The sequence below is a fragment of the Nesoenas mayeri genome, assembly GCF_963082525.1.
Source record: "Nesoenas mayeri genome assembly, chromosome: 1".
NCBI classification, from domain to species: domain Eukaryota; kingdom Metazoa; phylum Chordata; class Aves; order Columbiformes; family Columbidae; genus Nesoenas; species Nesoenas mayeri.
In genome coordinates, this window is record NC_137541.1 from 121,905,255 (window position 1) to 121,927,235 (window position 21,981).

The following is a 21,981-nucleotide window of genomic DNA, read 5'->3' on the forward strand; positions in this document are numbered from 1 at the left end:
CATTTCTGAAGATGACCACTTAGTCATCATCTTCCGCTTTGCTTCCTTACCCTGAAACAGGGTAAGTAGGTTTAGCAAAGACCAAGCACTGTGAAAGGGCTTGGTATAAAAATTCGAAGTACATCTTTTGTGAAACTTTCAAACTTATAATTTATTTGGCCTGAATGAAAAAAAAAACCAACCAACCAAACAACAAAACAGATCCTGAGTTAGACTTAGGAAGGACCTTTATAGAGTAGAAGAGATAGTTAGAAACTAATTTGTATTTAACAAATACTATCCAGATATGGTAAAGGTACCTAGGACTCTTACAGCCTGGTCTTTGCACAAACCAAACGAAAGCTGGGTCAAGATTTGTTTGGAAAGTTTGTATGTGCCAACCAGAAGGGCCCACAACTTTTGAAAGTTAATCACTCAAGCAGCATGTTGAGTATAAAGAACTAGTTATAATTCTCTACTGTTGAAATACATTTGCTAAAGTTGTGCACAAACGACCAAATCAGAACTGTCATGTTTTATTTTGCTGAGATGCTATTAACACAACTATAAGAGCATGTACAAACCATGGTTCTTTCTGTTGCACATCAGAATGATAGTCAAATTACTACATTAACTGGATGGCTTTTGGAGCTTACATACTGCAGGCAGTCTGCAGATAGTATATAAAGTGCATTACAAACTTTACACAGGCACTTTGTAACTGATCTGTTGCCCTTAAACTAAAGATCTCCGAGATTTTTTTTTTTCCTTCATTGAGTATAGACTACCATGAGAACTTTTGAGGCAGCACTCATCTTTCTCTTTAACCAGCTCTGGGGCATGACTATTCAGCAATAGTTCCATCTTCATAAAAACAATAGCTACTGTATCCTTAAAAAACTAACTAATAATCACACCTTTGTTCTGTGCTGATAAGTGACTACTAAAACCACACATATTACTTATATCAGATGTCTTTTGATCCAAGGCTTCTCTGAATGCAGACTGTATCAGAGGGAGCCAATGTAAACCCCAGTCGGCTAAGCCACTTTGGCATTGTCTTGTTCACTCCCGATTAAGAATTAACATGCCCATTACTGATTTGTCACTACAAATGACAGGTTTACAGGCAATTGTTTCCAGCTCCTTCAGCTTCTCACAGCAAGAGGGAGAGCAGCCTCTCCCTGCAGAGCTCAACGCTGTGCACACCTTGCCCCGTGGGAAAAATGGGGCAGGGCTCTGGAGCCCCCACCATGGCTTTTGTGCTGGCTGGTAGGACAGAGTGGAGAAAGATCTGCAGGGTTATACCCTGTGGCTGACCAAGCTCCACCACACTCCTGCCCGGAGCCCACAGCTTGGGGAAATCCCAGGTACCCTGCCCTACCCCCAGGCTGCCTTTGCTGCCACATAGTCTCACCTTGACAGCTTGAAAGTGCTCCAGCAACCCTTCAAGATTAAGCATTTGAAATGTAGCAACCAGCATTTAAAGTGGGAAAACGAGTTTGGTGCTTTCTGTCATTTCTTCCTCTACTTGTGATTTTGCTTGGATGACTTGTTTTGGTTTACCATGATAATTATCTACTTCAGTCCTATTTGCAATACTATTTTATCATTTTGAGTTTTTCTCTACTACATGGAAAACACTTAATCCATGTTTTTAAACACAGAAACTTCTGTGTATGCAACAAATGAACTGGAAGTCCTGAGGAACAATATCAATTCTGTAGTTTATTTTATCTTTATATTGTCCAAACACCATACATTCCAGCTACAAATTTAGCTATAGAAAATTAAAGTGTATTTTCAAACATTACAAATTTTCAGTACCAGAATAAGCCACTTACATGAATACAAATTAATAAGTAATCATTTATTGACATACATATGAATTAAGCCAACTGATTAACTTTTTATTTTAATAGTATGTCACTGCTATTTTTATTTTCAATTAATTCCATTTTGTACGGATAATGAGGAGTGTCTATACAGTGATTCTGTTCTGGTCTTATTAGCCTCCCTCCAAACTGGTCAGACTGTAGATCTCAGAACAATTCTTCCCCCTTTAAGAAATCTTGTACAACCTCAAGAAGCAACTATGGTCGCTAGAAATAAATCTATTGTGTTGAGAAAGCATAAGGCATCTGTTTCCTCATCCCAACTCCATGTTAGAGATCTGTCTTGGAGGAGTGGGAAAAGGCCTGGCAATGATTTAATTAAGAGTAAATTCAGGTTAAACAAGGTCAGACCCCCCCTTACATTAGGGCAACACCAAATCAGCTGTATCATCTGGGCTGGAACATCCACAAATCAGATTTCAGGGTACCCAGTCAATGCTGTGAGCAGGCCACTGGACAGTGTTGGGAAGTGTACCCTTGTGTAGACCCAATCCCAGAGGAGTACCATAACTATAACCCTCTTTTTAATAATTAAGGACCCTGCTGCTGTGAACTGGATGAGACTGCTCTGAGTAAATGTCCCCTGTCAAGGCACAGGGTATTCTACAGTCATATTACCACTTGCACGGGCCCACATACATAAGCTCACCAGGTTTGAACAGTTTTGTCACTAAGATGCTGGCCATGAGGACCATCAGCATCAGAAGGTAAAAGGGCCAAATAAACTGGGGTCTCAGCCCCTTCATCTGGTGATTTAGGGGCGTTAGGACCTGCCATGTCCGTTCTCACCCATCCAGGACAGCAGGAATTAAGAAGGATGTGGTCACCTTTTCTTTTTTCATTTAACATCTGGGCCTGAATCTTGGACAAGACTGTGACACCAATTTTGGATACCCCATAGGCAGTGTTTGGCCAACCCTCTTTCTCATGCACATTTTTCTTGGTGTCTTCCACAAATTTGGTCATGAGTTTCACTAACTCATCCTCAGTGATTGTGTCACTGCGAAACTTTTGCTGTAGTTCTTGGCTGCAGCCTTTCAGAGCTGAGTTAATTACCATACTAGAGACATTCACCACTCTACCTGTTAAAAAAGAAGAAAGACTGATTACTTTTACACACATTAAACAAGCCCAGACACTGAAGTGCGCTTGCTCTACTGTTATGTATACACTACCTAGGTAAGCACCTGTAAAATACCTTGTGTAGGCTATTTTGCAGAGCTTCTGGAATATCACAGTTAACTCAATGTCAAGTGTTTCTAGGGAATTCAATTACAGAGAGTAATTTAAGGTGTGAACCTGCAAAAGCTCTCTATCAAACTTGACGTATACTTTCAGGAAATGGCCTGTTACAATCTGTAGGCATATTCATAATAGTAAGTGGTTTTCTCAGTAACAGAAGCCAGACTTTACTCTCAAAGTTTGGTGGAAAACATTCTCAGGTCTGCAACACTTCAAGTAAAGTGCTGTAAGAGTGCACCTCAAAAGCCAGAATAACACTGAATTCAAGACAAGCAATCTAGTTATTAATGTGCTGAGATCATCAGCTTCTTTACAGAACACCTGAAGACAATTCCAGGATGCAAACCTGCAGTAAGCTATTTTCTCCCAGCACTTCAGTACAGAGGAATGAGTGAGCTGAGTCAGTAATTCACTCCTCTTCCCCAAAATTATGTTACAGTGTTTCCCTCTTTCTTGCTAGTTCACAGCCATTCAGGCAACAAACTAGGGAATGAATGTGAGGATTTACATCTTAAAAGCCACAGAAATTAATCCTTTGTGTTAAAAACTTTATCCACACATTTGTCATTCACCCTTAGCACAAGATGACTAAACTGCAATTTCAGCAGTTTATTCTCTCCCCACTGTTGGTCTCCAAAATTCATTTACTCTGTGCTTTCCTTCCTCCCTAGGGAATAACAGTTCCCAACTTCTCTCTCATCTACTCCTTTTCTCTTAAAAACCTAGATATATTTAAATGTTGATATAAACTAAATTTCATTTATGGTAGCAAGAACTTCTCCAGATTTTCATTAAAACCTTTAGTGATCACAAGTCTTGAAAAGACTTCATATAAAAAAACCCAACCCTTAGATTTCGTGTGGGTATTGGATCAAAATACCCTCCTTCCAAATAATCTGTGGTATGCCGGCAGCATTCCAGGGCACTTTCAGTGCTCCAGGTTTCCAGAACAGGAGCATTCTGTGCAGGATAGTCATCCAATGAGTACAGACTACTTGCACATTGCTAACACCTCTTTATTATCGACACATCTATCTCCTTTGACCCTGGTCCATCCTATTCATCATTTTTGGTAAAGTGTTTTCTTCCAGTTCCTCCTAACATCACCAAATCACAGTAACTGAATGTACATCTTCAAGCGCCATTTATAACTACATCACTAGACACTGCAAATACAGCAAAGGCTGTGATCTAGACAGAGACAGACCAACAACCTATTGAGAAGCCTTCTTCAGTAGTAGCAAGAACAGGCATGCCACATCAAACTCAGCTGAAAAACTGCTTCTAGGTACTTTCTTATAATAATTGTATCATCAAAAGGTCCTTTCTGAAGCAATAACAATTCACATACGCAGATATCATGACTAGAACACAGGTAGGTTCTTCATGTTTTCCTGAGTGCACCATGAGAATTCTACTTCAGCCCATAACAGAAGAATGCAACAGGCTTGAAAGTAGATTTAAGTATACACGGCAGAGATGTTCTGTAGGTCAAGAAAAACAGGTGCTCTCTACAGTACAGCAAGGTACACTCTTGCTATGGGGCAGTGTGCTTCTGAGACAGGAAATGATTTTCCCGTTTAATAAGAACTCAAATTCATACAAAATTATTTCTCTACTTTTTATGTTATACTTACCATAAGGCTTCACAAGAGGCAACAATTCATTGCAAACATTCCTGGTTCCAAAAAAGTTTGTCTTCAGGGTAACCTCTGCTTGGACTGCAAATGGAGTTGTGTCTTTAACTTTTCGTAAGATGTGGTAGTGAGGTGGGAGGTGAGGAAAAAACAACAACAACAACAACAAATCAGAATTTTACTATGGTTTGAAAGGCAGTTAGCAAGCTAGCAAAACCCAAAAGTTTATCCCAATCCTCCCCCTTTTTTTAATAGTTAGGAAACAGGCACGTGATCAATTAAAATACATAAGAAAAAAAAGCAACATCACCTTCACTTTCTTATGCATGAAAAGACCCTGCTCTGCAATATTATATTAATAATGAGGTAATTATGTTTTCACCTCTTCTTAGCTAAAGGTTTTAGCTTTTCCCCAGGAGAGTCAGTTGTATCACCCTGCAGAGCCATTTGGCCACCCACAGGTCATTTTTCTTTCTGCCTTTTATATGGAAGAGACAAGGACTGACTGTTCTCACATGGCGTGCTGCCCAGTCCGCCCACTGACCTGCCTGTATTGACACCTGGTGCTCAGAGTCTGGGCTGCCACTACCACATGCAATTAAACTTTGAGGTGCCCTCTCATCTTAAATGCATAGCACCGCACTTTGCCACCATGCTGACATACCATGGAAGGGGCAGAAGGGAAATCAGAGGGGAAGATCATGAATCTAGGATGTTGCCCCTGAAGGTGCAAAAGTTAAGACTACCACCCTGGTACTAACACCCAAGAACATGGCAGACAGCCCCTTCTGTGTCCTGACTCTTATGTTGTCTTGTCTTGGGTTCTTAACTGGAACTTGAAGTCAGAGCAGTGCAAATTGCAACCAACACTGTAAAACCTTTTATAAGGAATGCAGGGGTAAGATGTGGTGCAGCCTAAAAAAAAAAAAAAAAATCCAAACAAACAGAAAACCCCAACACTGATAAATACTTGTGTCATAAATCACCTCCTGAACTGACAGACCTGTGCTAGCACAAGAGTGGGAATTAGCAGCTAGGAATGGGAGCTGACTTAGGTAAGCATAAGCAGACCATGGAACTGCACCATATAGGTATGATTTCATCAGACAGAACTGACGGCTTGCCACCACCAAAAGTGGGGTAGGATGTGCCATCAGCTGAAAATTTGTCTCAGCAGTGAGCCATATGCTAAGTGTCCTTCACGCTGAGGGGGAAGTAAGAGTTCAAATAACATTCTTCTTCTTTTGCTGCAAGCTCTATCTCTGAAGTGATGAAAGCCACCTACATAGATCAGGCAGGTCTTCACTTGGCTCTATAGCCCAGATCTACACAAACTCAAGCATCAACAGGTCACTTAGTATTTAGTATAGTTGTATTTTTATTGCAAAACACAGCTATAATGACTGATTTATATATACTCTCGAGCAATGGGCACTAACGGGATCAAGTTTTGCACATCATCTGCATTTAAATCCAAGACATGAAACCAGATCATGACCTTTTTATTGCATGAGTTATAACAGCAGGAGAAGAAACTAAAAACCTACACAACTCCAAACCTCTGCTTCAATACCCACCTTGTAATGGCAAAGCTTTGCTACACTCTTAAACCCACCCATTTGGCTAACAAGATATGTTACCTGTAACATCTGACAGATACACACTCCCTTGATTTAATAAGCATTATTAGAACCACTGTTCTGACAGAAACTCATCCAGAAGGCAACGCATGGGCATATTATCACTTCATACATGAACAGTTTTTGCTGGACTATCTGTAGTGCAGCATAAAAACTGAACAATACATTAAATTTCATGGTAAATCTAACCATTGACAGACAGCAATAACAAACAGTACTACAACAAAGAAAGGAAAGCATAAGTTCTGTGATGCTACCAGAAACTTGGCAAGGCAAGAACAAACCTTGGGTTATAACGTCAATCTCAGAAGCAAGAATTAATGAAAAATAGGAGATAAGCATCACAGCAAGTTCTTACACAGGTGTTAAACCCTCTAGCCTCTGTGCTAAATACTCAGTCAACAACAGTTACAACTGGCTCCTCTATGACATTTCTTAATTGTATGACCTACTGCTGACTTGTAGTGAGTTGTCAGCTTAATGAAAGTCTGGGCTAAACCTCTGGAAGCGAATTCTGATTTTAGACAAACAAACAAACAAACGATGATGTACAGGAACTCCGCTGGTCATGTTATTTTAACTATTTATCTGTTTAGTGGCTCCACAATAATAAATCTAAGGTCTCTTACAGATGAGCTCTAGAAAATCTCACTGAAGCAATCCAAGGAGCTTTTATTTCACCCATTCAGGTTACCCACCTCAATGGAGGCTACAGCTGCTGCAGTCAGCAACCAGAAAAACACACTGCGCTTCAGTTGCTCTAGTTGTATTCCAGTCTTGCTCAAACTCACTGTTTACAAGTAGGTTGAACTAAGGCCCTGATTATGAATTGATGAAATACTGGTCTGAGCACCTGCAAGCTCTGTAAGTGGTAAGCATGGACAGAGATACAACCTTTTAATTGTTGCTGCAAGGTTTTAACACCTCTCTATCTTGAAGACATCCTGAAGCTTAATCCTATTAAGAGCTGCCTCCTATTAAGCTGATCTTCACAGAATCACAGAACGTTAGGGACTGGAAGAGACCTCGAAAGATCATCTAGTCCAAACCCCCTACCAGCGCAGGAATACCTAAATAAGTTTACACAGGAAGGTGTCCAGGCAGGTTTTGAATGTCTCCAGACAAGGAGACTCCACAACCCCTCTGGGCAGCCTGTTCCAGTGTTCTGTCACCCTCACCATGAAGAAGTTTCTTCTCATATTTCAGCGGAATCTCCTGTGTTCCCGTTTGTACCCATTGCCCCTTGTCCTATCATTGGTTGTCAGCGAGAATAGCCTGGCTCCATCCTCCTTACACTCACCCTTTACATATTTATAAACATTAATAAGGTCACCCCTCAGTCTCCTCTTCTCCAAGCTAAAGAGACCCAGCTCCCTCAGCCTTTCCTCATAAGGGAGATGCTCCACTCCCTTAATCACCTTCATGGCTCTGCACTGGGCTCTCTCCAGCAGTTCCCTGTTCTTGAACTGACGGGCCCAGAACTGGACACAATATTCCAGATGGGGTCTCATCAGGGCAGAGTGGAAGGGGAGGAGAACCTCTCTTGACCTACTACCACATCCATTCTAATACACCCCAGGATGCCATTGGCCTTCCTGGCCACAAGGGCACAGTGCTGGCTCATGCTCACCCTGTTGTCCACCAGGACTCCCAGGTCCCTTTCCACTACATTGCTCTCTAATAGGTCGTTCCCCAACTTACACTGGAACCTGGGGTTGTTCCTACCCAGATGCAAGACTCTACACTTGCCATTGTTATATTGCATTAAATTCTTCCCCGTCCAACTCTCCAGCCTGTCCAGGCCTTGCTGGATGGCAGCACAGCCTTCTGGCATGTCAGCCACTTCCCCCAGCTTCACATCATCCGCAAACTTGCTGACAGTGCGCTCCAGTGCCTCATCCAAGTCATTGATTAACACATTGAATAGTACTGGTCCCAGTATCGACCCTTGAGGGACTTCACTACATACAGGCCTCCAACTAGACTCTGCCCCATTGACCGCAACTCTCTGGCTTCTTTCCTTCAGCCAGTTCACAGTTCACCTCACTGCCTGATCATCCTGTCTGTACTTCCTCAGCTTAGCAGTAAGGATGCTGTGGGAGACTGTGTCAAATGCTCTACTGAAGTCAAGACAGACCACATCCACTGCTTTGCCACTATCTATCCACCCGGTTATGTCCTCATAAAAGGCTATGAGGTTGGTCAAGCACGACTTCCCCTTTGTGAAGCCATGTTGACTGCTAATCTTCCTGCAAAGTACCATACAAAATGTACCGTGACCGGACTTCAGAACATCATTGCTGTGCTCTCCCTTTGTGGGAAGCTCCATCTTCAGCAGCAGGTGAGGTTTAATCCATCCTGTCTAGACAGGCCTCCTTAACTCATGTTGTGAGCAGATGACTCAGCACAGCACTGTGCTTGAACAGCAACATGTCCTAACTGGAGATCAGGTAAAGAGTTTAAAAATTCCAGAAAGTGTGGAAAGAACAAGTTCGTACTGGCAGGGAAATCAACTAGTAGTACATTTAAGCCTGTGATTTGCTATCTCTGGAGCTAATATGATTCAACCTGTTTTTATGAACACCTACACAGAGAACACATTTTTCTACCTTACAACTGTTGTGTGGTGTTCCTTGCTTTCCCTGCCCTCCTGGTACACTAGAGGAAGAAAGGGTTAAATTCTTGCTCAGTACAGCAAGATTTACGTGAACTAGGAGCATAGCTAATATTCACACAGATGATTCGCTCCCATGGGCCTGGTAAAACGCACAGGCACTGAAGCAATAAACCCAACTCTGCTCACGTGCACTGTTTGCCTAAAGTACTTCCTTGTTCTGTATATGATGAAAATACAATACTCCAGGAAAATATCTTTACACACACAGCTCAACAGATGCTAGAGGAAGAGCCATTTCACACTGCCCTCTCGCCATGCTGAGGAAGGCAGGCAGCTTGCCCAGTGTCTTGGTTTTGTTAAAAACAAGTTTCTCTTAGTGAATTTTCCTTTCTGCTAAAGTCTTCTTAGCAACTGCACTTTTCTGAAGTTAGATAAATGTTTTGGTAGACATAGCAATGGAATGCAAGGTTGCTAATAAAGATGCACTTCCCGTAAGAGGGGCGAACTGAACAGGTGACTAAAACTGACCAACTAAGTATTCCTATCTCATTCACATTATACTTCATATAAAATGGGAGATCATGAGGATCTTGACCCTTTTTCCTCTTCTTTGACTATGGCCGGCATCTGGGGAGAACCTTGCAAGTCGTCCCTGCAAACTGAGGCCCAGTGACAGACTGAATTCAGTTCCATGTTGCTGCAGAGTTCAGTTCAGGTCTTCTGGGTGCAGGTTCTGCTGCTGCTGGAGCAGTGCTGATCTTTGCTGGGACTTTCAAGATTGTTTTTGTATATTTTGTATTATTTTCTCTATTTTATTAGTAGCATTAGTAAACATTTTTCCAAATCTTTCTCTCTGTCCTTCTTTGCCTTCAAATTGCCTGTACTTAGAGGGGAGGGAGGGGCTAAAGGGGGACTCAGGAGAGAGGGGGTTAACAAAGCATCTGCCACAGTTTATCGTCACCCTGCAATCAAACCTTGACACCCAGACAAAGAAGTAGCATGCCATTGACATACAAGTCCTGTATAAGAAGCTACTATCCTTTCCCACATAGTTTTGTGGCACATATGACTATCCCAGACAGTCTGATTCCTACCTTTGAAAGCGATCCCTGCATTGTTAACCAACACATTCAGCCCTCCATATTTCTCCTTGAGGAAGTCGCGGAGAGCTCTAATGCTCTGCAGATCATCAATATCCAGCTGATGGAAGAGAGCACGCAGCCCCTCCTCCTGGAGTTTTGCCACTGCTTCCTGACCACGGCCGGTGTCTCGGGCTGTCACGTACACGTCCCCGGGGAACTGCTTGCATAGAGCCCGCACAATTGCAAATCCGATCCCTTTGTTAGACCCGGTCACCACAGCCACTGGTGTGTTGGACATCGTCCTCTCTCAGTGTATGCCAAAGTGATAGCAACTGCGAATGGCAAAGAAGAGAATTTCACACTTGGATGGACAAAGACATCTATCTGAAAATGGATTAAAGTGTTTTTTTCTTTAAAGTCCTATTAAGAATTCCACGTTGAACTATGCAAAACTACACTAGAGTGCATACTAACCTTAACTTACTAAAGTAGCTTAATGATACCAAAGGCTTGAATAATCTTGTTAAAGCAGCTCTGTGCTTCTCAATATCAGTACTATACATCCTGTGTGCTACTATAATGGATTAATATATACCTTAGATTTCTCGGAGATAGATGGGACCTCTGTCACCCATGAGTAATTTAGGGTTCTGCTTGTTGCACAGCAATGTTTAGATCACTTAAAGAGAAGTGTGACTTAACAGAGTTCGATGGCAAGGTTCACTCTGTGGGGGAGGGAGTTGAGTGCATTCGCCACCTCTCAGAAATTGCATGAGTATAATACTTATCAGAAATGGAATGAATATTCATTGTTGCAGTATATATAACAAGTGTGCTTCTGATCCTTGATGTGCATATTAAGAGAAAAAAATCCCCAGCGCTTCAATAAACCAATGCTGTCTTTGTAAACTGTGACTACATTTGAAGAGTTTTCTTGCTTACTGTTTCGGTAACATTAGCAAAGAAATACATGTTTAGTGTTAATGCTTTGAAAAAAGCCCAACCTCAGTGATTCTGTGAAAAACGCATAACCAATCCACCACCACCAAAACTAATCTTTAGTACTAAGTTAACTTTGGATGGGAATGAGCTCTTCTGCACACACACCTCACAGGAACACCGCTTCCTTCTTTTGAGGATGTTCAGCTGGTGCAGTTCAGCCACCGACGCGCTCAAAGCCGACAAACCCGGGCTCAAAAAAGGGGGTGCCAGGCAGAACCAATTCTAGCGTTTTCAGAGAGACATAGCGGGCCAAAGATCGACTATAGATAACGTTTGTTCAGTTTAACACATCCAGTCGGCTCTAGTTACGAAGCCTGCTTGCTGTTTTCCTCAGAAACAGCAGGTATAAAGAAGCTGTATTTCCCCCATAAAAGCGACTTTTAAACGCCGGTTTTGTTCACTTCCGACTTAATTGCTATTTCTCTTCTAAATTAGCTTGCAATTAACCACGAGCAGATACCTAGCAAGGGTGAAAACCGGCTCCTAAGAGCCTGCCCAGCTACTGACAGACACCCCCGGGACCAGGCGCCGCTCTCCCACTTCACCATCGAAATCCCACCTCGCTGCGAACCGCCACATTTTACCCGCTACCACCTTCTCGGGGCAGCTTTTCCTTTCTAGCGAGAACGCAAAGCAAGCCCGTGGGCCACGACGGGCCCCGACGCTCAAGTAACTCCCGGCGTGACGATCCCGGCCGGCCGAACGCAGCGAGGAGCTGCGGGACATGCGCAGCCCGAAGGGGCGGCCAGCGCTCCCTCACCCACCTCCAGCACTGTGTGCTTTCCCCCGGCCCCTCAGGGCTGCGCGGTGATGGAGAAAGGACGAGGTAACCACCAGCCACAGGCACCCGTACGCCGAGCAGCACAGGCGAACGCACCTAAGATGGCGCCGAAAGGACCCGCCTCCCGCGGCCGGAGGGGCGGGGCGGGCGGGCTGAGGCAAGCGGCGGCGAGGGGCTGGCGGTCTCTGTGTGCTCTCCGGCAAGTGGGCCAGGAGCGGGTGGGGGGCTGTGGTGGGCGTCGGGCCCCGTGTCCGCCTTTGCGCTTTCCCCCGACGCGATTCTAGCGCGGGAGGGTATCGGGAGCCGGAGTTGCTGCGGGGGGACCTGGGTGGCGGGTTGGAGTTTCTCGCCACACGCTCGACTCTCCCCCGCACTCACACGCGAGGGGCATGGAGGGGCCGCAAGCAACCCTCGTTTCTCTCGGGTGACTTGGGGTTTTGTCTGCCAGATCAGGAAGGGCGGGGGGAGCGGCCCGGCCATGTGGCGGGAAAGAAGAGGTGATATTTGGCGGTAAAAGCTTCACCTCTGCCCTCTCCCCTTTGCCGTCACCCGCCCTCGTTTAGGGGCTGGCTTATAGGACGTTTTCTAAACTTTAAAGAGGCAGCTTGTTAACCAAGCAGTGCTCTGGTTTCTCTTACTGAGGTAAAAGAAGCATGCAGTATTTGAAAGGGGCCAGTGACAGAAGCCAAGGGAATGTCAGGAAGATGTGCCAGGGGAGGTTCAGGTTAGACATGAGGAAAAGGTTCTTCCCCCAGAGGGTGGTGGAGCACTGGAACAGGCTCCCCAGGGAGGTGTCACGGCCACAAGCCTGACAGTGTTCAAGAAGAGACTGGACAAGCCCTCAGACACATGGTGTGAACTGTGGGGTTGTCCTGTGCAGGGACAGGAGTTGGACTCGATGATCCTTGTGGGTCCCTTCCAACTCAGGACATTCTATGATAAAACATTTTGAAGGTTTTTTTTTTCTTTTTGTTGTTGTTTTTGTTGTTTGTTTTGTTTTTTGGTTTTGTTTTTGTTTTTTTTTAACTCTTATTCAGGTTGTTTAAATAAGGCAAAATCTGTTACTTAACATGAAAAAAAGCAGAGGTCGGACAAGTCGGAAGAGAAGAAGAAAACACTTGCCGAGTTTTATGGATAGAGGTACTACCCCTGGAAGTACTGATAAATAATAAAATAACCAATTACTTGCCAAGATGTCATTCTATGGTGTATATTTGGCTAACACCTTTTAAAACAGCATTCATAAATGTTAGCTTTTTCTACGCAACTATTCTAGCATTAGTTTACAATCCCAAGTAGAGCGTGGTGAATATTGTGAGCTCGATTTTCTAGCTAAATATGCTGAATAACTCTTACAGTTCTGAGAGCTCCCAGCACCCAGAGGCGCAGAAATTAGTAAGCTAGTTTGAGGGGAGCCTTTCTTGCTATTCCATTAGGCTATACTAAAATGTCCAAAATACAGTTTTTCTGACTATATAGTAAAATTTTTCAATTTCCTTTAGTTTCCAACAGAGTGCTATTTTATAGCATTAATCTCTTCCTTTTTATTTTTAGTCAACTGCAGTCACAAGCTGGAATACATTAAACTTATGAAGTGGCTAAAAGACAGAGGATTTGAAGACAGTCATTTAAGGCCAGCCGAGTTCTGGGGTAATGTTTTAATTATTGAATGATGGTACAAATTTCTGATTCTTCTAAGAATGTTAGATTCCTGCTTTAATTTTGAATCACACATCTGGCTGGCATCAGGAAAAAAGCCAGTTACTGTTAGCCTTGTAAGGGTTTGTGGCAAATGCAGGTGAATGTCATTTAACATAAGCAAGTAGATGTGGAGGTTTGAAGTGGTGTAAACTGTTTCTTATACAAAGATGATCTCCTGTAAAGCTTTTGTATGAGAATACTCTGGTATACTGTAAAACATGCACACCTATGCTGAATTCCTTGTAGAAACGGAGATCTTAAGTGTTAGTAGCACAAGAAAGTAGTATCTTTTGAAGTGTTTCCAGTAGTGGAATCTAAACTTGTTATTATTTCTTCATCTTTTCTTTCCCATGCAAGTTCAGCAGATCTAGTGATACAGATAAGTAAATGATTTTAGAGCTGGGATTCACATAGTACTGTTTACAGTAAAGGTAGATACTTGACTTTTTTCTCTTTAAGTAGATTATATTTCAAAACTTTTGCGATATTAAAGAGAGAGCAGAGAGGATAGGATGAATCAGAGAAAAATACTGTGAATAGAAATTCTAAAGTTTAGTCAAAACTCTGAAATGAAGAACATCAGACAGTGATGAATGATTTTTTTAAAGAAAAAATTGCAAAAAAGAAGTTGAATAATTGCTAGAATTGGACAGCAAGTGTTGCAGGGGATGCAGGGAAAGGGCTTTCACCGCATCCTGAAAAGAAAAAAAGAGAATCAGAGAACAAAGAAAAGAGGTATATATCTGGAACAATCCATAATTGGCTTTCATGAATTGTAAGAGATAATATATGTTTTTTAGAGCTTTTCCTTGCTGGCCTCTTCAGTTATTGCAGCTTATAGTCTCCTGTATTTTACATATATACATGTATTTAAGCATCTTCTTTGTTCCTGCTTCAGATACAGGAAGAGGACTGATGACAACAAAAACTCTGCAGGTTAGTAGTGTGGATTCTAATGGGAGAGCTCCTCAGGTTCTTTTGACATGTAATGACTTTTGCAGCCAGCAATCTTAAAATTCCAGACAAGGTTTTCACAGTCCCTCTTGTGAATATAGTTTCTGGGCCAATACCAGAATTTGCAGTCTTGGCATATGTGTAGGATGATGTCCTGTGTACCCTGAGGGCTTGTTGGATGAAGACATTCCTGTACTCATTTACAGAGACTTAGTGTGTTGTCTCATGTTTCAGTTTAAGGCAGACAGTGGCTGAAACCAGAAGCAGCAGGCCCCTTCCCTCCTGTGTGCCTTCTCCTTTAGCCACTGACTCCCACAGGTTCCTTTGCACTGACTGTAACAGTCTTCCCCACTTGTGTAGTAAGTTGCATCAGGAAGCTAAACCAACAGAAAATGCTCTCTTCAAAAAAATTATTAGCTTAGATAGCTTTGTTCCTTGAAATCTCCCACCTTGGTCAGACCAGTGCTGGTACAAAGGGAGGAATAGTGTATCAGGAAGGCGAGTGAGGGAAAGCGATGGGGCTTTAAGCAGCATTTGGCTTTAGATTATCTTAGCCATAATGTGAAATCACAGCTTTAACCTCACTTTGATAGCCCTCTTCTTTATTGGTAGACCAACTAAGGGAAACATAATTTCTCAGACGTTCCTGGCAGAAAAGGGGAATAATAGAAAAAATACCGTGCCCTTCAAATAGTGGCACAGAAAGACTGAACTCTGACTGAAAAGTGTCTCAGAAAATAGACTTGTTGGAGAAGTTTTCTAGCTGATATGAGAGCAGTATATCAAATAATGTGGAATCAGACCCAGAAACGTTTGCAAAATGGAGAGTACAGCAAGAGGTAGGAAGGAGATGCAGCGTGGAAGTCAGGAGTAGAGAACAGTCAGTGTATCAGTCAGTGTATGTTCTCATGCTGGCTCAAGGTTAGAGCCAGCAGTTGAATCCAGAGGCCCAGGTTGTCCACAGTGCTGGAAGTCTGCAGTAAGTGAAATGAAAGCTGGAATCAAGTGGGCTTGAGCAAGATAGAGAACTCAGGAGAGGAATGGGAAGGGCAGAGTATTGACTTGATTTGTACCATTTCCCTACAGGCGTGGACACATCTGGCTCAAGCCAGGCATGAAAGCTAATTTACGCATTCACTAACTTGGCAAAGTCAGGATAGATCCAACCCAAAATATCCCTACCCCATACTGCTATGTTGATAGAAGTTGAGCTATTTGTGGAATTTAATCTAAAATATATTTCAGTATAAAGAAAGTGAGTAGCCAGGCACTGAACTTTCTATGAAAAGCTAACTTTCTCCAGATGGCAGTTGCTACTGACTGCAATCATCCTTTCCTGGACTGTGACTGTCTTAAAACCGTGCCAGTTTCTGTCAAGTTCAACATCACATCTGTTTGCTTCCTGACATTTCTGTTCTCTGGGGGATGTTTCCCTGTTCAGAAATCAGGTAGTAGATGAGTCATTTACACTTGACCTTTACTATCCTTTGTGTCTGATGTTTTTTTTTTTTTTCCTCCCTCAAAGGCAGGGGATCTGATTATTTCATTGCCTGAGAAATGCTTACTCACCACAGACACTGTCCTTAGTAGCTGCTTGGGAGAGTACATTATGAAGTAAGTGAAAAGTGACAGTTGAGGGGCAAGCTGGCCTTTACTGTGTGTTGCTCATTAGTAGATTAATCATCTTAAATGGTGGCAGGGCCTTAAACTGCATACCTGAACTTGTGTGAGTATTTCTTGTGGACTTTCATGCATGTGGAATGCTCAGATAAGTAAGGTTTGAACACAGAGCATCCCCTTTTTGGTAGGCAGTGTTGGAGGGATGGTACATGCTTGAACTTGACCTGCTTCTAGAGTCAGCTTTGACCTAAGTGCCAGTTATGAGTGGGTTCTTGGGAATTTGTGAATATGCTACAATAGGAGGAGGAGGATAAAATAGAGTTGCAGATAAGTCATGTGAAAAATGGCCTTTCAGAAAATTCAGACCAAAGATGTATGCTGGACATTGAGTACTTGTTATGTGTCCTAAACCCTGCACCACACCTCCCCACAAAAAAAAAAAACAACCCTCAACAACAACAAAAAAACAACCAACCAACCAAAAAAAACAACACCAGAGAAAAAAGGCAAAACCTCCCAAAACTCACAACACAAAAACCAAAACAAAACCAAGAGGTGGGCCTGAAGCTCTTACTTCAAACCAGTTTTTATAGCCCTTTTGGAATCATCAAAAGGATTTGGAGATGAACTACAAAGAATTTTAAAATAGAAGCTATTTATAACATTTGAAAGAACTAGAAGAGATAAAACAGTGCTGCATCCATTTCCCATCTCACTTCTGTGTATCTGCTGTGTTGGTATTTTTATTTTCTAATAGATGGAAGCCTCCTGTATCTCCTTTGACAGCACTGTGCACATTTTTAATAGCAGAGAAGCATGCTGGTGAGAAATCTCTGTGGAAGCCATATCTTGATGTTTTACCCAAGACATACTCTTGCCCTGTTTGTTTGGAGCACGATGTAGTAAGCCTTCTTCCTGAACCTTTACGAAAGAAGGCTCAGGAACAGAGAACGATGGTCCATGAATTGTACATGTCTTCCAAGGCTTTTTTCTCTTCCCTGCAACCTTTGTTTGCTGAGAACACAGAAACTATTTTTAACTACAGTGCTCTAGAGTGGGCCTGGTGCACTATTAATACCAGGACAATATACATGAAACATTCACAGAGGAAATGTTTTTCTCTTGAGCCAGATGTTTATGCATTGGCACCGTATTTAGATTTGCTAAACCACAGTCCAAATGTTCAGGTAAGAAACTAAAAATAGAACACTTAATTTCTTTATTTGTAAATGTACTATCTCCATACAATATGCATTTATGTGATAGATTAAGAGTGCCTGGAGGTCGGTGAGAAATCTTATAGTGGGAAAAATGCCTATTGAGGACATGTGCAGGCTGAGTACTCATGATTCATAGATACCTTCGAGCTTGTTATTCAGCCCAAGTCAGTTGAATAAAGATGATTGAGATGTTTCGGTTTCTGTAGCAAAGCAAAGCTACAGGGAGAGCCCACAATACCTGGGTGAGGTTTGTGTCCAGAGTAGCTATTGGGAAGAGCCACTTGTAAATATAACCCTACTCTACTCTCCCGTAAGGCTCAGCCCCTGAATCACAGGCTACATGGTCCCTGTGTTACTTCACCTTTGGCTGAAGCTTCTGAGCAGCCTCAGGAAAGTGTATGAAGCAGTTTCACCTTATATCAGGGACTATGTGCCAAAAGAGTTGGGACAGCACAGAAGTGGCCAGCTCTGCATGAAGCCATTGTTATTTGCGGATTTGGGGCCTCTGTAATAAGTCTAAGCAGTGGGTGGCACATCCTGTGGACTAAGGTTTTGATGTATGTTTGTTTCTTCATGCTAATGGGTTGCTGTTTCAGGCATCTGTTACCCTATCGGTTCTCTTCCAGTGCTAGAGAAGTGTTCAGTACTGTTGGATTTTAACATTCAAGGTCTGATTGCTTTTTCATTGTGTCGTCCTGCCAAGAGTAAAACCTTTTTCCTTAACTTCTTGAAGGTAAAGGCTGCATTTAATGACCAGACAAGAAGCTATGAAATTCGGACAAATTCATTGTGCAAAAAATATGAAGAAGTATTTATCTGCTATGGGCCTCATGATAATCAGCGACTGCTACTAGAATATGGATTTGTTGCCATGGATAACCCTCACAGCAGTGTTTATGTCTCATCAGGTTGGATTTATAGATTATCTTGAAATTGAAAAGCACAATAGTGGAGAACAGAGCATCTGAGCATGTTAGTACTGTTTGTATTCAACAGGAGATGTCAGTAAAAGGGGATAACTAAAGGATAGTGAAGAAGTTCATGCACATGTGTATACATATATGCACAACATGTACAGTGCATATTAAGGCATTATGATTTTTTTTAGTACCATCAAAATATTTCTTTTTATTTCCAAGAAGTGGAATAGGGTTTGATACCACTTTGAACTGCATAGAATTTAAGGATTGGGGTTTTAAAATTGCTAGTGTTCTTTGGTAACTTTTCCACTTATAAAATTGTGATTCTTAGCAGCTTGTACATAAAGATTGCAACTGGATGTCTTAGATCATTCCATTGACTTCAGGATTGAAGTCCTGATCCCCACAAACTGGAGTTGCTGAGAGTGGCTCATAACTTCAGTTTGATCCAGGATTTCCATTATAAGAATACAATCCTGGAGATTGCTGTTAGCTTTTGAGAAGTAGATACATATTTGATTATGTTAAAGTTCACCAAGATGTATCAGATTATGATCTTTGTCCTGTAGCTACTTGAAAAATACAGTTGAAATGTCATTTCAGAATTGAAGACTCTATTTTTTTCTACATAGCATTTATTTAAATACCTGTGATTTTTTTTTTTTTTATGCAGCTACTCTACTCAAATATTTTCCACCACTGGACAAGCAGAGAAATGCAAAAGTCTCCATTCTAAAGGATCATGATTTGTTAGAGTAGGTATCAGGAGGTTTTCTTTCTGTGTGGGCTTTCTTTTCCATTTTTCTGGGAGTCAAATTTTGCTTCTGGTATCAAAATCCAGCATACTTTTTTTTTTAAAAAAAAAAAGCCAAAACAAAACAAACTGTTTCCTTGCTTTTTATGAGAGAAGATAGAAGTGGTAAACACCAATATCAAAGCTTCAGATAGGTGACAGGCTGTACCTTGAAACCTGTCTGTGAATAGCATCAGAGTAAGGGGAGTCAAGGAGTCCTCTAGTTCTGAAGAGCAGATCTTCCCTTGTTGACACTTGTCAGCAAGAAAGCTATCATGTTGTAAAAATCACTTGTACTTTCTGCATCTCATCACTTCTGACTTTTTAGAAATCTGACCTTTGGATGGGATGGACCATCATGGAGACTCCTCACAGCCCTCAAGGTGTTAAGTCTTGGAGCAGATGAATTGTAAGTTTCAGTACTCTGAACGTTTAGACAATGTGCATGTGCCATTTTCCTTTATTTGCTCTTTGCTGACTGTATGTGAGATACTGGGACAATTGTTTTGCATCTCTTGTGTCTATCTCATTGACTTCAGGTGAGAAATGGAAAGAACAGAGATCACCATATAATGCAAAGTCATTGTGTGTGTGCTGTTTTGGTCTTTTGTTTTCTTGTATTAAATACTAGACACACCCCATTGTTGTCTCTTTCTATTTTGAGAATCAGATATTACTTAAAGGTTCAGAGTCCAGACCTTTTTCCTGTTGGTATGATAGGACTTTAAGTGCTATTGACCTTGCTTGATTTCTTTGACACGTGTTCCACAGGCTGCTTCTGAAATTCCAGGGCCAAGTTAGTCGCTGAAATTAATCTCCAGTGACTGTCAGTGCAGGTTTGATCATTTGCTCCAAATGGCAAATCTACCTCAAGCAGTATTAATAGAAAATGGTTACCTGGGCTTTGCTTGAAATAATAAATTAAAAAAGAAGTTCTCTCTTGTTCAAAGCTGCTTACGCTTTGAAGATTCATTGCTGAGTGGCATAAGTTTATTTATAAGAACTGAAAATAAATCCTCATGATACTGGTTTAAAGCACAGGTGATGTGATGTTTAGCAGAGGCCATGCTAATAAGTTCTGAATGAACAACTTTTAATCCTCACTGGTGCTGCTGAAGTTGGTGGCAGCATGACAGAGCAGTAAAGACCAGAAGCATTAGTCTAAGTGCAGACTGTGGCTTTGGCTGAAAGGGTAGGGGCAGAGGATTGGGACCACTGCTCCAGACCGTTACGTCTCTCTTCCCTTTTGCTTGCCTTCTCAGTCTCATATCTGAATGCTGTGTGCCATCTTCATATATGCTAACCTTTCTTGCCTTGTGCCAGTGATGTTATTCTTAGCATAACCATATGTTTATCATTCAGCTGGGGAATACAGCAAATGATTGTGTGTTGTTCAAACATTTTGGTTCTAGTACTTGCTGGAGGAGAACGCTGCTTGGCGATGTAATTTCAGCCAGAAATGAACAGCAGGCTTTGAATATAACAGCAAAAATATGCCATTTTTTAATAGAGGAGACGCAACATGTCCTTCTCCAGGTAATTTGACTGAAGAGCAAGGTAGTAGCCCAGATTGCTTTCTCTTCTAGCATAAATGTACAGCAGTGTAATTTCCTAGGGTGAGAAGGGTGACAGAGGAAAACGACTGCACTGGAGTGGTGTAGGATTTGTTTCCAGAGTGACTGACAGCACTGAATTGCTCAGCAGAATTTGTGGCTGGAGCAAATAAAGGAACCATATTACAAGCTTGTATGAAGCCCTGTAAACATGTGAAAAGTATTTAACCTTTCTTTCCCTACAATATCAATGTGTTTATTGAGGTTACCTCTTAAAAGAAAATGCAGGCTTGGGTGAGGTGGGCACATGAGATGTTGCAGACCTGCCACGGGTGCCTTGTTGCAGAAAATAAAGGCTGCTTTCATTAATGCCAGTCAAGCCAAATGAACTACCCGTGTCAGCCAGTCTCCTGTGAGGGAGGTCTGTGGTCTTAGGAAAACAATCTCTCCTTCCTTTTTGAATTTTGGCAAAGAAATGTGTGCTTAGTGTCAAGTTAGATAGCTATCATGGAAAAGGGCTATTAAAACCACGCTTTTGCAAAGGAAACACATATATGCACAGAGTATGAGAGGAATATGGCATTGAGCAATAGCTTGAGGATAGTATGGACTTAGGAGCCTGATATCAGGTAAACATTTCCCTTCCCTTCCTGTGTTTGTTTTTGATCTGCTTCCTATCCATGTGATGATTGCTTTCTCTTTTATTTTTTTTTTCTTTTACTATTATAGTTTCTCATGTGTAAAATAAAAAAAAAACCAAACTATTTTGACATAGTTAATGGAATCCTTACCATAAATAAGCTTTCTGCAAATTTTATGTTCATGTCCTATATTAAATAATCTAATTTTTTAGTAATTTCATCCCATTTGTATAAACTTCAGATTTCCCAGTTGAAAAGGAACAACGAGAACCTCAAAAAACACCTGGCTTTGGTAGAAGCACTACGCTTGGAAGATCTGAAGATATTGGAAAAATCAGCTGAGATTCTTTGCAACTTGAATATGGCAACAACTTGATTCGTCTGTGACAGCTGTGGCTGACTGGAGATCATTTCCCATGGGTGTCCCTTGCTCAACTATTCTAAGGGGCCTGAGCAGCAAAGAATAATGTAAAAAGTCAGCAGAATATGCCTAGTTTTGTTTACACAGGACACAGAGTTTTATTTTATCATTTGCTGAACTTCTTTAGTTGTGAGCAAAACAGCTTCTGGGGTGATTTGAGCAGCCCTAGGATTGTGGGCTTCAGCAGTCTGAGACTTTACAGCTGCCCGTGTGGCTAAAGCGTGGATCATAGGGTCAAGCAGATACTTCTCAACGTGTATTTGAGCTTTGGCACTTGACAGAG

At 41.9% G+C, this 21,981-nt stretch overlaps 2 protein-coding genes across 2 annotated transcripts; one reads left to right on the forward strand and one right to left on the reverse strand.

Moving 5' to 3' along the window:
* Positions 1-1,686: 1,686 nt before the first annotated feature.
* LOC308041363 (carbonyl reductase [NADPH] 1-like) lies at positions 1,687-11,997 on the reverse strand. Its single transcript, XM_080345982.1, has 4 exons — positions 11,859-11,997; positions 10,105-10,424; positions 4,754-4,861; positions 1,687-2,956 (listed from the first exon to the last, which is right to left on the reverse strand). The coding sequence occupies exons 2-4, from the start codon at positions 10,388-10,390 to the stop codon at positions 2,520-2,522; spliced, it is 831 nt and encodes a 276-aa protein (XP_080202108.1). The 5' UTR covers positions 10,391-10,424; positions 11,859-11,997; the 3' UTR covers positions 1,687-2,519.
* Positions 11,998-12,580: 583 nt separating this feature from the next.
* On the forward strand, positions 12,581-21,754 carry SETD4 (SET domain containing 4). The gene is made up of 10 exons (XM_080363418.1): positions 12,581-13,015; positions 13,430-13,525; positions 14,475-14,516; positions 16,060-16,144; positions 16,908-17,337; positions 18,104-18,278; positions 18,964-19,045; positions 19,412-19,492; positions 20,496-20,619; positions 21,519-21,754. The coding sequence occupies exons 1-10, from the start codon at positions 12,946-12,948 to the stop codon at positions 21,651-21,653; spliced, it is 1,320 nt and encodes a 439-aa protein (XP_080219544.1). The 5' UTR covers positions 12,581-12,945; the 3' UTR covers positions 21,654-21,754.
* Positions 21,755-21,981: the final 227 nt, after the last annotated feature.

What these genes read in the sequence shown, in the direction of transcription:
- LOC308041363 (XM_080345982.1), bottom strand. Translation starts at nt 10,390, where the DNA reads ATGTCCAACACACCAGTGGCTGTGGTGACCGGGTCTAACAAAGGGATC. An exon ending in TGCAGGGATCGCTTTCAAAG is followed by an intron (nt 4,862 to 10,104) that starts GTAGGAATCAGA and finishes TCTTACGAAAAG; the next exon opens with TTAAAGACACAACTCCATTT. An exon ending in GCCTCTTGTGAAGCCTTATG is followed by an intron (nt 2,957 to 4,753) that starts GTAAGTATAACA and finishes CTTTTTTAACAG; the next exon opens with GTAGAGTGGTGAATGTCTCT.
- SETD4 (XM_080363418.1), top strand. Translation starts at nt 12,946, where the DNA reads ATGAAAAAAAGCAGAGGTCGGACAAGTCGGAAGAGAAGAAGAAAACAC. An exon ending in GCCGAGTTTTATGGATAGAG is followed by an intron (nt 13,016 to 13,429) that starts GTACTACCCCTG and finishes TTTTATTTTTAG; the next exon opens with TCAACTGCAGTCACAAGCTG. An exon ending in CGCAACATGTCCTTCTCCAG is followed by an intron (nt 20,620 to 21,518) that starts GTAATTTGACTG and finishes TATAAACTTCAG; the next exon opens with ATTTCCCAGTTGAAAAGGAA.